General features: G+C 40.0%; 1 protein-coding gene across 1 annotated transcript; it reads left to right on the top strand.

The window, feature by feature from the left end:
* The first annotated feature begins 2,635 nt into the window (after positions 1-2,635).
* nop16 (NOP16 nucleolar protein homolog (yeast)) lies at positions 2,636-12,230 on the top strand. The gene is made up of 5 exons (XM_069673450.1): positions 2,636-2,809; positions 3,997-4,105; positions 6,055-6,121; positions 7,291-7,397; positions 11,030-12,230. The coding sequence occupies exons 1-5, from the start codon at positions 2,703-2,705 to the stop codon at positions 11,168-11,170; spliced, it is 531 nt and encodes a 176-aa protein (XP_069529551.1). The 5' UTR covers positions 2,636-2,702; the 3' UTR covers positions 11,171-12,230.
* Positions 12,231-14,834: the final 2,604 nt, after the last annotated feature.

Here is a 14,834-nt window from a genome sequence, read left to right as displayed (position 1 = left end):
TAGCAATGCTAAAAAAAAAAAGGTAGTCTTATATTGCTGTACAAAGCTTAGAAATGGCTGAAAAATTCTTGCTTATTTGAAATAATTTTACTAAACCAGACATTTCTGTTGTAGTACTATCGCTCTTTACAATTTAAACACTGCTGCTGATTTTTTCCTGTACATGCTTAAGTGGTGGTTTTTAACCAAAAAATCTCATTCTGCTTTCTTTAACAGTCATTCACTTTAAATTTCGCCCTGGAAAGTTTTAACAAAGGCAACATGCAGTTAATCGCTTTGTCTGACACCTACCCACCGCTAGCAATTTCAGGCACTGAAAATAACTATATGGAAATAATTAATCTAGTCACTGATGGTCTGGTTTGTCTTTGTAGGTCATTTAATCTCAGTATGTTTCATGACCAGCAAAAAACTCTAAAAACTTTAAATTCCAAAAAACAAAAATCAATACGATTGACCTTTACAACAGAAACGGAATACAATATTGTCAGAGATTTAATACGTTAGCAAAAATTGAAATAGATTATGTGAAAAATTATTTTAAAGAATAAATATTCCTGTTTTACAAAAAAAGTGTTGCAGTTGCGAAGGAATGTGCAAAATATTAACTGAGGAATGTCAAGTGTAAAGTACAAAGAGTACAAATCTGTTTGCTGTGACTTTCATTTTTGTTTGATTTACTTCTTTGATTGTCCAAGTGCTAGTTATTCAGCCACAGAAATATTCCAGACTACCTCATTTGTGTTTCACAGTGACATACAGAAGGTCTCAATATTTGAATCAATACACTATGAATAAAATCCTCTTCCTCAAAATTGATGCACTGTTTGTAATCCAGAAATCGATAGATAACTGACTCCGGAGCTGCTGCTCTCTGTGGCTCATCTCTCTCTGCAGGGATCAATGAACGCACCGTGGTGCATTAAGGCGCATTAAGAAAGACCTTCTCTGTTTCCCCCATGCAGAATGACGACAGCAGCTCATATCAGGTTGATAGACTTATTGATCAGCATCGGTCACTCAGTGATTGTTTCTCCTTGAAGTTCACTCTCTGGACCAAACTTCCACTTTAAACAATCTTTATCCTCCATCAGAGTCTTCAGGCGCTCACTGATGAGACAGGAGAGGGCAGCGTGACCTGAGCTATTTCAGAGTCTAAAAGGCCTCTTACCTGGAAAGAAGAAAACAACTGAACACCATTAACAAGTAAACAGCCGCGTACGAGACATCCTGACCTGGGAAACATTAAAAAAGGGTTTGGCAAAGTGAATAAGACAGTATTAGTATGGATATAAAGTTTGTACTGCACTATGATTTATATTTGTCTTGTATTTAAAAAAAAAAAAAGAATATTTATTTACTATTTGTGAATATATTTCTACACCCAGACCTTGGATAAATCGTTCATTGTTTTATAAGTTTAAATTAAGCCACTCGGTTTTTAGGTTTGTGAAAAGGCATCATTTATATTTATATTTTTAGGTTTTTAATTAGGCAATGAATGCTGCTTACCTTAGGAACACAGAGTAACTGTGCCATCATTAAACATTTCTTTAGACAAAAATGGATTAATAGGACTGAAGCGTAGAAAAAGTTTATTTCACTTTAGTGCCATATTTGACTGTTAGCAGTGGTACATACGTGCCCTGATGCTGACTTGATCAAACTGAGGTGAGTCTCCAGTGTTTGACTAATAATAATGCATGACCTTGACTGACATCTAGAGGATAAAAGCAGCAGCTACAGGTGTTTCCAACTCTCAAATCAGTCATCTTCATCCAAATTCAAAGTTATTAGTAAAGACAGCCTCGGTTAAATATTCATTCTGAGTTAAAGTAGGGGAGAAAGTGGAACTCCATACCCACAGACATTATTGACTCAGGAAGCTTTGCAGTTTCAAAGTCAGATCAAAAGTGTCACCGCTGTGGACTTCCTTGCTGCGTGGCTCTCACAACATCTCACCAGTGGTTCACACCAACCACAAGCCATTAGAGTCAAAACAAGTATATTTGTAGGGCTACTTTAAACAACAACCTACATTTTCACCAAATGTGGCTTAAAGTGTCTTGATTAAAAAAATGTGAAGAAACATTGACAAATCCCAACCATAATCACCAAGGACCCAAGTTAACATATTAACTGGCCTGTTTTGTCTAACCAGATATAAGAAAAACCCAGATCAGTTCACTATCATTGAAGATGGTCCATCTGCAAATATTGCCATGCCTTGCCTTGACTTGTAAAAATAATCATTTTAGTAACATTTTAGCAACAAAATGACCCAAGACAAACGACCAGCTTTCAAATTTGATGCCAGTTTTCTGTCAACAGTCTAATTGGTTGTTCTAAAAGTCGTGTCAGCTCTACCGTTACACACTATAAACCTATGACATTCAAAAACACAATGCCAATGATTTGTAAATATTTTGTGGCTTACTTGTTTTTAATTTCAACATTTATTTTATTTTGTCAATTTTATTTTAAGTTACATAGTTTGGCCTGATATTTGTCTGTTATGATAAAAAATAAAATTGTTTCACAAAAGCTAGAAACTGAAAGGTCAAAGGTGAAAACGAGGCGTCGTCTCGTCTCTCGTCACATGACCGGAACAAAACAAACCCGTATTTCCGGTTTCTGCACGTTGGCCTTTCCTCTTCACTAACAAGACTCCGCTGTGGTGTGAAAACAGAGAAACTCACAAAATGCCGAAAACAAAACAGTCAAGTAAGAGGAAGAAGTTCGACTACAACCTGGACCGGAAGAAGCTTAAGAAGAAGTTTCTTAAAAAATGCAACCCGAGGATAGAAAAGTAAGTGTGGAACGGAATGTTAGCATGTTAGCTAATGTTGGCTAACAGTGGCATGTTGACACCATGTGAGAGTAGGGTTTACCTGAGCAGTGTTTTAAGTCTATCTTTGAGACAGACTTGAACTCAGTACTTAAATCATTTCCTTAGTTAAAGTAGAAAAAATGTAGTTTTACAATACTCCGTTAAGACAAAAGTCCTGATTCAGTTCAGAAGTATTATCCTCGAAACATACCTGTAGTATTTAGAATGTTTAGCTCTCATGATACAGGTTACAGGTTACATATTTACAAAATTATAATATTGTGTTTTATTGCCATTTCAGACAGTTCAGAGCAAATTTCGCTGTTGTTCATTAATGTGAAGTCAATTGTAGATACTTTGTATACTTTTAGTGGTACTGCATAATACTTTAAGTCAGTGGTTCCCAAACTTTTTTCCTGGGAGCCCCCCCAGCTTGTATCTAAGACAGGCTGAGCCCCGCTCGCCCGCACACACGTACACCGAAACAATTAAGTGAAGTCATTCCAAATCTTAATTGGCAAAAATGAACACCAAGCAGCCTGTAGTTCACAGAGGAGTAGCTACTATATTTGAATGAGGACCAAAAAAAATACACCGTTTAATAGTTGAACAGACTTGATCATCAAGTAAGTGCTTTTTTAATGATTTTATTTAACGTGCAAATCTAATCTTAACAATCTCAGTGCAGACAAAACCTCGTGCACCCCCAGCGATCTTTGGTGCCCCCCTAAACCACTGCTTTAAGTGAAATGTGCCAACTTTATTACAAATATTGTTGTGAAATAAAAAGTAGAATGTATCCATTTCAAATGTAGCGGAGTAGAAGGTAAAAATATAAAAAGTCATAAGTGTACTTGAGTTACTTTATGCTTTTATAAAATATGATGTTTGAGGTTTCTCTTCAAACAAACATAGAATTAACATGAAATAATAAACATTATACATACTTGTTAAAGGGTAGAATTTTATATGTGTTCATATTATGAGATTAATCACTGATACATTTAAGCTTTTACAGGTGTATTTTGATATGAACCTGCAGAGCAGAAGCTTTTATGGTCATATTTTTTCCTTTTTCCTGGATCGTCAGATTGCTTCCTGACTGCAGAGCAACTGTTGTGTGTTTGGTTGATGACACTGTGTGTCTAACATGTCCTCTTTCTCAGTACACAGATCAGAAATGCGTGGGACAGCAAGAAGTCAATGGCCAGGAACCTGCAGGAGATGGGTCTGGCTTTTGATCCAAACCGAACTCTGCCAATAAAGAAACAGAGAGTAAGTTACTGCTGTGGCTTCTGATGTCGTTTACACATTGAGGTCTTTTTCAGAACACACATTCTTCTCTTCAACAGCACTCTGTAGTCAGAGAAAGAACGTCCCAGGTGGAGATTCTGTTTGCTGTACTTTTAATGGTGGTCGCCAGCCCGTATGTAGGACTTTAATTATTACACACATTGACGTGACTGATATCAAAGAGTCATGCTGTTGGTTTTATTAATTGATTTACTGCTCTACTCTGAACACATGATCTCACTTTAAGCCTGCAGTTTGGTTGCAGTCACGACTGTTTGTGTGATACATGTCCCCGAGTGTGATTTGTTCTTCTGTCACAGTGAGCTCTCTCAAAGCCGACATTTAAGAATCAGCTACACTGATTTTAAGATGTAATGTAAATGCACAATACACCATGTTAGAGAACAGATCAATCAACCCTTTATCTGCATTTGCAACAGATACGATTTTATGTAATTCAAAACACACATCAAGTTTTAAGTCAGTATCATTCAATAGATATTTTTGAGTTCAGTGTGACCAGGATCATAATGTATCTTTCTCTGTCTCTGAGCCCCTCGGCAGCTGCTCGATTTGCTTCCCCTTGTTTAGACAAGGACTTTTCTATTTAAAGGGTAAATTCTGAAGCAGGCTGTAACGGCTGTAACATTCTTCTTGGGGGCAAATTGTCCTGATGAAAGCACTTGTTTTTGCCACTGACAGGCTGCTTTGAAAACTGTGTGACTCTATTACAAAAGATCCCAACAGAGAAAAGGTTTTATTGTTGAGGTAAAATCCTTTTTTTAAGAAACTTCAACATAGGTATCTTCAAAGCCACCAGACTCCATTGAGAAAAACTGTAATTTAACAGAATACAGGAGAAGCTTGTCTACTAATGCCTCAATTGGTTTGTTCTTTAGTGTTATAGAGTGAAATATTATGTTGAAACTGAACTAACAGTTTAAGACCCTAAAGTTACACAATAACACAAACAAACTGACTGATGGAGGCAGTGGTAAACCAGCACCTCCCATGTTCTGCAACGTAAAATAGCTGGTTTTAATAATGGAGTCTGGTGGCTTTGAAGAGGACGTAATGTATGTATCGGATGTAACGGCTGTTTCTGCTCAAAAAAATCATCTTCCTCTTTTACATAAAGGTCTGTGTCTGTAGGGATTCTTTCTGTAATGCTGTCAGACACTTAGAATAACAATCTGAGCCTGTCAGTGGAAACAACAAGAACTTTGTGTGGAATACTTTGATCTGGAAAGGATTGAATTACAGCCAATATAGCCAGTCTCACTGCTTTCAGAACATTTATCCACATATTTGTCATTTAGACCCCAAAGTATGTTAAAAAAAAAAATAGGGCCATGGTCCATTCAAATATATATATATAAACAGATTTTAACACGTCTGTATTCATGTTCTGTAGTTATCATTTAGTGCCAGAAGGGGGCAGCAGTGTATCGCTTATTTTGATGTAGAAACCAGGAGAAATCTTTTTTTCTAACTTTTTTTTTTACTCCTTAAACGTATTTGTGCTTTGATGTTTTGAATCTTGTTTTTTATGTTGTTTTATGTTGTTCTGTGCTGTAACAGTCTCAGTCCGAGGTCAGTTACAGTTGATCTTATCCTCCGGGCTGCAGCTTGTTTTCCTCCAGCCTGAGACAAGGTTTCATTTTATTAACTAATGAAAGTTTGAGACCCGTGAATGATTCATGTCTGCCTCCTCTGGGCTCAGTGTTAAGGACAGTTGGACTCTATGTTCTAATGGAATTTTTAACCACATTACACACCGGTCATGCCACATTAGAGAAGAGGAGGGCGCATCTCTGGAAAAGAAACATGTTTGTCAGCTTTGATCCTGATCAATTTAACCAGAATCCATCACATCGACTCGTGATCTCAACTGTTGTTCTTTGTCATGTGTTCTTTGTTCACTCATGTAGCTCCTCGGGAAAGGCAAAGAGGCTAAAGCTCCTGTCCACATCGTGACCAAACCCTACGTCCTCAACCGTAAGTCAATGTTTTCTTCTCATCCTGCTTCTGCTTTGAGGAATTTAAAAATTACCTTCAAGTCTCTGATCACACAACCTACCACACCTCATAATAGACTATGTGTTTTTAGGGAATAGATGCCCCGTATTATAACTACTAGTGGTATCATTGGTTCGAGCTTCTTCTTGGGCTACAAGGTATAAAATTAGACCCTGACAGATTTAGGGTTTTTTGAACCGATAGACATTGTAGAGGGGAAATTAAATTCCAATTGTTTTGTTTATTCAATGAATAAAAAGTAACATAAAATACATTAGTATTAAAATATAGGCTGTAATCATGCTGGAGTTAGCAAGAATGGGTCCAGGTTTGAATCCCAGAGTCTGCATATTCTCCCTGTGCACGCGTGGGTTCCCTCCGGGTACTCCGGCTTCCTCCCACAGTCCAAAGACATGCTCGTTAGGTTCACTGGTGACTCTAAATTACCCGAAGGTGTGAGTGTGAGCGTGTAAGGTTGGCTGTCTCTGTGCGTCAGCCCTGTGATTGACAGGCGAGGAAGTGGTATAGATAACAGATGGATGCATATAGAAAACATGTACACCAAATATATCTGTGATAGGTCCAGATTGGATGATGCTTTCGTTTATCTTTTGCAGAGATACGATCGGTAAACAGATATTTCATCAGGTAATCTGCTGGAAACCGTTGGTGTTTCTTGGATCTCATTGGTGGTAACACTGTGGGGCTTCATGTTGCTGTGGCAGAAGTTGAGCCAGCATCTTCTGTTTTGCTTGTTTTGGAATCAAGCTTCATTCTTTCAGTCCGCTCACAAACTGAGAAGTTCGTTTCATTTGTTCCACTGGATCCTTAATGTGATTTCAGCCTCACGTTGACAGCAGAGCGTCACTGTTACATCATGTTTTTGTTATTATGCACAGAAGATCGGAGCAGTCGGCCTTCAGCTGCAGCTGCTCTGGATCTCAGCGCGGAATGACTTTTATTCCTCCAGTTACACCACGCTGTGTTCATGCTTCGTATGATAATCCAACTCAGATGGTTTTACTCGTTTTGTTTCTTTGACTTCTCAACAGACGTGAACAGAAAAATGAAAAAAGTGAAATGAATCATTAAAATAAATTGGGAGAATGTGATTGATCTTAGCTGACATGTTTTTTTTGTCTGAGCAGAGCTGGAGGAGGAGGCCAACCGCCCAGAGAAAGACACCAAGACGTTATCCTCCGACCTGATCGAGTACGCCCAGTACATGATCCGAGAACACAACGACGACTTCAAGGTGAGAGCAGGAAGGCTGGGAGGTTAAATGACCACACTTGAGGTCGTGCTTTATTTAGCTTTATATTTCTTAGAGACGGGTCTTGAATTTCGAATATTCAAATCGTCATTGATATATTAAAAAATCTAAAAGGTCAAGCGACTAGTATCTCATCTTCCATATTATTCCATTGTTTTTACCGGTGCCTGGTTGTAATGCGGCACAACTGCCAGACGCTGGCTGCAGCGCATCTGAAAACAGCTTGCTAACCGCCACTAAATAACAAAAGGTATTGGTGCCATATAATCTCTTACACAGAAGTGTAGAATCTATAGGCAGGGACGTGGATTTCCGGGAAGGCAAGTGTTCTGTTGTAGTCCCAGTAATATTGACCAATCACGTATCAGCAGGCTGCGGCGTATGCAGGACAAACAGTCCGTGTGGAGAGCAAAAGCAGGCGGAACGTAATCTGCCGTAATGACATCACAGCTCCCATCAGCGTGATCTGACGACGACTTCGCTTCTAATTAATCTCTATAAACAGACTCTGCATGCTAACAGCTAACAGCTAACAATCTGTTCTAGATCCAATTTGAGATGAATTCCCTTGATGCTGTGTCTTGAAAACCATTCAGTGTTCAGATTTCCCGACTTCCTCGAATGCATCAGATTGATCCGACCTCCGTTCAACAAACGAGCAGTTTAAAATCTTCTCCTCTTGAGGACAGACCTGACAAAGCTTGAATTTTTACTTTACAAATCTGCATCATGATGTTGAAATTAACGAGTCTTACCTTTGCCGAAATCTCAAGTAAATCACTGTAACAATGCAGCACGCGGAAAAGGAAGTCTTGGCAGGAAGTCGTTTATCGCTTACTGCCCGGCACGTTCACCGTTGTCCCCAGAGGCTATAGCCAATGGGATCTGAGATCGAGTACCAGGTAACCGTAAAGAGGTTGTGGCGCAGTGAGAATCAGAACCAGCGAAAAATGCAGAGACTTCTGCAGCCGTCCAAGAGTTCTGTGAGGAACTCATCGAAAAAACAATAATAATAATTGAGTTGGTAAAATTAGCAGATCATATGTCTACAACAACGATGCACCGTAAGAGAAATGATTACGATACATTACATTGACAATTTGATACTTAAGTTTTAGATTTATTGCCTCCTTTACCCACTGGTTTCATCTGATTTAAAGATATTCTGTCAGCAGAGACGGAGACTCGAATGTGTGCAGGTAGGGACCCACAGAAATCTTCACTGAGGAGTCGCAGCATTTTGTAACCAGAGTTAAAGTAGTTTTGTTATTTGATTAGTGGATTTGTACAGTTCACAAAAATAACGGTATTTTTGTCTGACTGCAAGTCACAACATATGTTAGACCTGCTGCAGGAGAGACTTTATAGTCTGTGTGGACATGTTGGTATCAGCACTTGGCCCAAATCAGTTGGAGGATACCAGAAAAACACAATACTATGCATCACTGTGTGCCAGACTATTCCTCGAGTGTTGTCTTATCTGTGTCCGAGCGAGGCTCTCTGTTTCACCCTGTCGAAGTTCACTCACTGCTCGTGGTAGCTTTCAATTCATCGTACACACCAGGGCTGTAACCAGTTTAGAATGTTGTTGGTTTGCATTTTACTGTTCAACACTGAGCTTAAGCTTTTGGTTCCATTTCCAACTTCTTTATCAGCCTACACGAGTCTTTACCCTAACATTTAAACACAATGTTGGAAAAGCAGAGTTTTATGGAGCCAAATATGTCAACGTAGAGGAGAGAATCATTACCGGGATGAGGCTAGTTTGAAGTAAATGAAAGCACGTCTTAAGCAGAAAGATTAGATGTTCACTGATAGTTTCCCTGATGGTGCATTCAAGGGCACCCTGACATCTGAGGTTTTAGGGCTGGCTGCCAAGGTCTGAGACGTTTCCTTTGTGCGGAAGAAACCTCATTTACCATTTGAAGGTTTTATCTTGTGTGCGCTCGGTGATAACAGAAACCTCCCTCTGTTTCCTCGAAAAGTTTAGAATGAAGGACAAGTCAGGTTTCGGCTCCTCGATTCTCCTCCACAGCTGCATGGTTCTCCTCCACAGCTCCACAGCTGCATGGTTCTCCTCCACAGCTGCATGGTTCTCCTCCACAGCTGCATGGTTCTCCTTCCCAGCTGCATGGTTCTCCTCCACAGCTCCACAGCTGCATGGTTCTCCTCCACAGCTGCATGGTTCTCCTCCACAGCTCCACAGCTGCATGGTTCTCCTCCACAGCTGCATGGTTCTCCTCCACAGCTCCACAGCTGCATGGTTCTCCTCCACAGCTGCATGGTTCTCCTCCACAGCTGCATGGTTCTCCTCCACAGCTGCATGGTTCTCCTTCCCAGCTGCATGGTTCTCCTCCACAGCTCCACAGCTGCATGGTTCTCCTACACAGCTGCATGATTCTCCTCCACAGCGGGCGATTTCTGTTTTTCTCATAACTCAGAATTGAAAGGCCACACGTTACACTCTGCACTGAGAGCACAGAGTGTTTCTACTATTTATTTATAAGAACTGCGAGTCAATAAGTTTTGAATTACCTTTTATCAGAAAAGAGCCTCATTCAATCGGATTTTCAACAGTTGCTTTAAAATGAACGGAGTCTTCTCTTGGAGGGCTGCCAGGTCAGAGTCAATAACAGGATATTGTGTGTGTTTTCAATAAAATGTGCTTCAATAGAAAATATTCCATCCTTGACTTTACATCATGAAAAGCTGAGTCAGTCACTAACGTTTGGCTGCAGCAATAAATGATATAACCTCTGAAAAATGTTTTTCTGTGTGATCTGCAAAACATCACGCTCGAAGTGGAGTCGGAGCGCGGACACGCTCCATGTTCTGTGCTGCAGCTCAGACAGAAGGCAGGGGCTCAGAGCCCCCCCACTTAGAGAGAATTCAGCTCTCGCTATCAAACACATTGAGGCTCTTTGATTTGGGATCATCTTCTTAAATACACGAACGATGCAAAATCATTACTCATAACTTTAAGACATGTTTCATCCCCCTTTAGAGTGGCATGAAGTGCAGTACAAATCAGTAATATTGATTGTTTTATTATTGCTTCCTCAATAAGAACATTTAAACCAAAAGACAAATTAAACCATTAACGTTGACTCTCTTATTTTTAGCCACAATATCACCAGCAGCGTGGGGATGAAGTCGGCAGTCCTCACCTACAATACTTTGTTAGACAAACACTGTACTTTCAGATTCAGGCTAATACAAGCATGCTAACACACTGAGCAATATTTCAACTTTTCGAACACTGCTGTGCCTGTCACTACTCCCTCAGCGACCAATCAAAATCGAGAAGGGGCGGGACTTACAGTATCAACTTTGCAAACGTTAAGCATGCAGAGTGATTTAAAACGGACCTAACGGTCACTGCCAAGGGAAGCGGAAGTGCCGACGCACAACATTCGTAACCTAGCAACAGGAAGTGCCAAGGAGAAGCGCTCTGAAATTGAGGTCGTGTGCGCTGCCAGTGCAAAAACACAGTTAACGGACACAGACCCTTAACAAGTTATTCTGCTCGATAGCTAAAAGTCTCTGTCACCCAATGAGGCAACACAGTGACTTAATAATTTGATGCATGTGTCACTCCTTCTTCTCCCTTGCAGGCGATGGCGAGAGACGAGAAGAATTACTACCAGGACACCCCCAAACAGATCAAGAGGAAAATCAACGAGTACAAACGCTGCCACCCGCAGCACTACAACGCCTTCATCAGCTCACTCACTGCTCAGCCCACGGACCAGTAGAGAGGCTGCCACACATGTACTGGACTTTATATCTTTTTATGTGCATCGGGGTCAGATGGAGCTCATCCTGCAGAGACAGTCAGACTGTGACAACAAATATACATCAAGTATAACGACAGATACAACACCAGTGACAGGAAGTGGAGACACCCAGAAGCACTGAGGGACGACATCTGTGTCTCGTTAAGGACCCTTCAGGTGTTTTTGGACATTTCAGATTTTCTGTTTTTACTTTTTCCAGTTTGTCCTGATCTTAATGCCCGCTGTGCTTTCTGTTTTGCTGCTGTGTATTTTTAATGTTAAATCATTTAAACACCTTCAAGCTTATTTGGTAGACGTGTTTTGCTTTCACCAGGATAAACAGTATATTTACCTTCACCCCTCACCTCTAGAAGCTGACCCCAGTTTCTACTTTTATGATTGAAATTGAGTTACAACGAACTAGAATCACGCCTCACGGTTGTTTGCCTCCGCCAGCCAGTCAGGGTGCAGTTCACATCCATGTCTGTCCAGACTCATACAGTCAAGACTTTGAAGGAATTTAATAAAAGGTATATTTCTCGGCTAATCGTGAACGCGTCACACACATCTTCAACCCGGCAGCACAGAAGATCCATACAATCACCGCCAAGGTGAGCGCCAAAGATCAGTGGCACTAAGTATCTGACCACATGTGAAACACGGTCACCGTGTCCCCTTCTGTTCCTGAGTCATGGCGTTGACTAGTGGCCAGAAAAGTGTTTCTGCAGAACATTAATTTGTCATAGTGAAGTTGACCTTTGACCTTTTGGGTATAAAATGGCATCACTTTATCATCTCATCCTATTGTGGCTTTTGTCATACAGTAATTAGCGTATGAATTCTTGAGTTATAGCCAAGACCGTGTTATGTGTAGTCAAAGTGACCTTGACCTTTAACCCCCAAATTCTAATCAGTTCGTCCCACAGACTGTATAAAAAGATGGACGACGTGACAGCTCCCTAAAGCCCGCCTCCTCCATGTTAACAGATGGGACATGAGTCAAACTATAAAAACAAAATAAATAATACATTTTTCTCAAACATGGTTTCTGTCATTATATTTAATTCTTATCATGTTGATTTACGTCCAAGTGTTCATTTTTCTGACAAGTTTATTTTTAATGAGTTATTTGATGCTGTCAAAATGATGATTGACAGCTCTGTTGACCAATACGGCTCCTTCAGCCGATCAGTTCCAGATTAGCAGAGTGGAGGACGAACAGAGAGAGGAGACGTAACTAAAACAATCACTACAGTCATTGAAGTTTCCATACCTGTGAACTTTAACCTCAGACCAACACAAGAAGCTGTTCTGCTGTTAAACACGCCGGTGTACGGGATCCTTGCTGTTTTTTTAAGTTAAGTGTGTGTTTGGGTTAGCTGAAGTGGCTACGGCCGCTTCACTCGGCGATCTCTACTGCGCAGTCTCTGGCTCCGTATGACGTCGCCATCGCAAGATGGCAGCGCCTATCACAGGGGCTATTTTGGCATCAATTTCGTACAATGGGAGCAGATGGAGACGCGTTGTCCATCTATATGTCCAGCCATTGGTTCATCCTGAGTCGTAGTGGATGTTTGTGCCACATTTGAAGAATTTCCTTCAAGGCGTTCATAAAATATCGGGTTCACAAGAATGAGATGGGATTTAAAAACATCTTACTGAATACATGTAGAAAAAAGCAATATGACTAACAGCTGGAATCCTTCAGGCTCGCTGGTTGAAACACTTCAAAGCTGTTTTTCTTTGTGTTGCTCGTCTGCAGTCAGAGCGGAGAGATCGGAGAGATGACGTGTTTGAGATCTTAAGTAAACATTAAAGGTTGACGCTGAATTCTGTGCATATAGAAACATCTATTCATAATGCATGTAATCAATTTCTAGTTTGTGCAAATGGATTCTAAACAGCAGCAGAAGAAGAACATGGTTTACATTTTCTGAGAAGAAAATAGTTCATTAAACCTCAAATGTGACATTATTACAGAATGTGAACATTGTGCGTTTTACTTTAAGGGTAATTCTTTTATTTTTAAAGCTAGGCTCTATTTTTTATATATTGTAGGGTTTAGGTTGGCTGCAACCTAATCTTTCAGAGCAAACACATCCACTAAAAGTTCTTGTTTTTGTCACTGACAGGCTCAGATTGTTATTCAAAGTGTCTGATAACATCTCAGAAAGGATCCCTACAGAGATAGACCTTTTTTTTTTTAAAGAGGAAGATGATTTTTTAAACCGGAAACAGCCGTTACATCGCTGTCTCCAAAGCCACCAAACTCCATTGATAAAAACAGTGATTTTAACTCGCAGCACACAGGAGTTGCTTTACTACTGATTCCCCAATCATTTAAGTTCTTCATGTTATTGTGTGACTTTCGTGTCTGAAACGGTTAGTTCATTTCCAACATAATATTTGTGTCACACCCTAAAACACTAAAGAACAAACAAGCTCCTCCTGTATTCTGTGAAGTTTAATTACAGTTTTTCTCAATGGAGTCTGGTGGCTTTGAAGAGAGCTATGTTCTACTTTCTAAATGAAGGATTTAACCTCAACAAAAACCCCTTTCTCTGTTGGATTCTTGGGCAAAGGTTTACAGCTTGTCAGTGGCAAAAACTAAATATGCTCCCAAGAACAAAGTTACAGCCAAACGGATTTTCTACCTTGTATGTGACACGTGAACCTTCTGCACGCTATCTTATAGTCCTCTGTTGTTGTTCCAGATATACTGCTGCACACGTTAACAGCAAAACAATAGATTGACCTAAATCTGCTGAGCTGATCCTGTCAATCATTTACAGCCTTCAGCTGAACAGGTCCAAATTCCTGCAGAGATAAAAACGTCCTCGGCCGGTTCAGGAAGCAGCGGAGGAATCTGAATCAGCACAAAGAGTGGAGGTATGTGAGGTATGATTGCTTAATGTTTCACTACAGCTGGGGTTGTTTTCTGTTAAATCCATTAACATCAAAACACCTCGCCATGAAATGTGTCACCTGAGTGTATGTTCCTTGATATGTGGGGGGAGAGGTTTGTTCGTAGCGCCCAGAGGATGAATCCTCAGGAACTTGGTCCCAGAATTTTCATGTTTTCTCAGTTTGGAAACAAATGTATTAAATCAAAAAGAGCAAATACCTGTCAGCATCACCTGTATTTCGTGGTTAATTCCTTCATTTAGGATGATGCTAATTGTTAGCATATTAAAATGCTCACTTTACTACACATGACTAAACCTGAGATTGACGAGCAACAGAACAGCTTCTTACATGATAAATGTTTGAATGATACCCACCAGTTAAGTGTCTGTTATCCTACTTTAAAAATACTGTATTAAAGTGCAATTTAAAATAATGTAACTTCACTTTATTGTTTTTCTTTTTACTTCAATCATAACATTCCAGCAGCAGATGTTTAGTTTTTACTCCGCTATTTATTTGACTTTGAGTGACTCTGCAGATTTAAGTTTTGCATAAAGATGAACGTAGTATAAAAACAAAAAACTGTTAAAGATAAAATTAGTCGTACCAGACCTTTAAAACCAATTTCACCGTACCAAAAAGGCGCGTCTGTATGAAGTCTCCCATCAAATTTCAGACATCTCAGAGTTGTTTGCAGTTCTACGAGGGGAATCTCCCCCAAACTTCTCACATGGTT

The sequence above is a fragment of the Semicossyphus pulcher genome, unplaced genomic scaffold, assembly GCF_022749685.1.
Source record: "Semicossyphus pulcher isolate SPU_LCO1_2020_fin unplaced genomic scaffold, fSemPul1.0.p SCAF_10, whole genome shotgun sequence".
Taxonomy (NCBI): Eukaryota; Metazoa; Chordata; class Actinopteri; order Labriformes; family Labridae; genus Semicossyphus; species Semicossyphus pulcher.
Note: the sequence above shows the minus strand (reverse complement) of the source record. Positions and strands in the feature narration are given on the sequence as shown.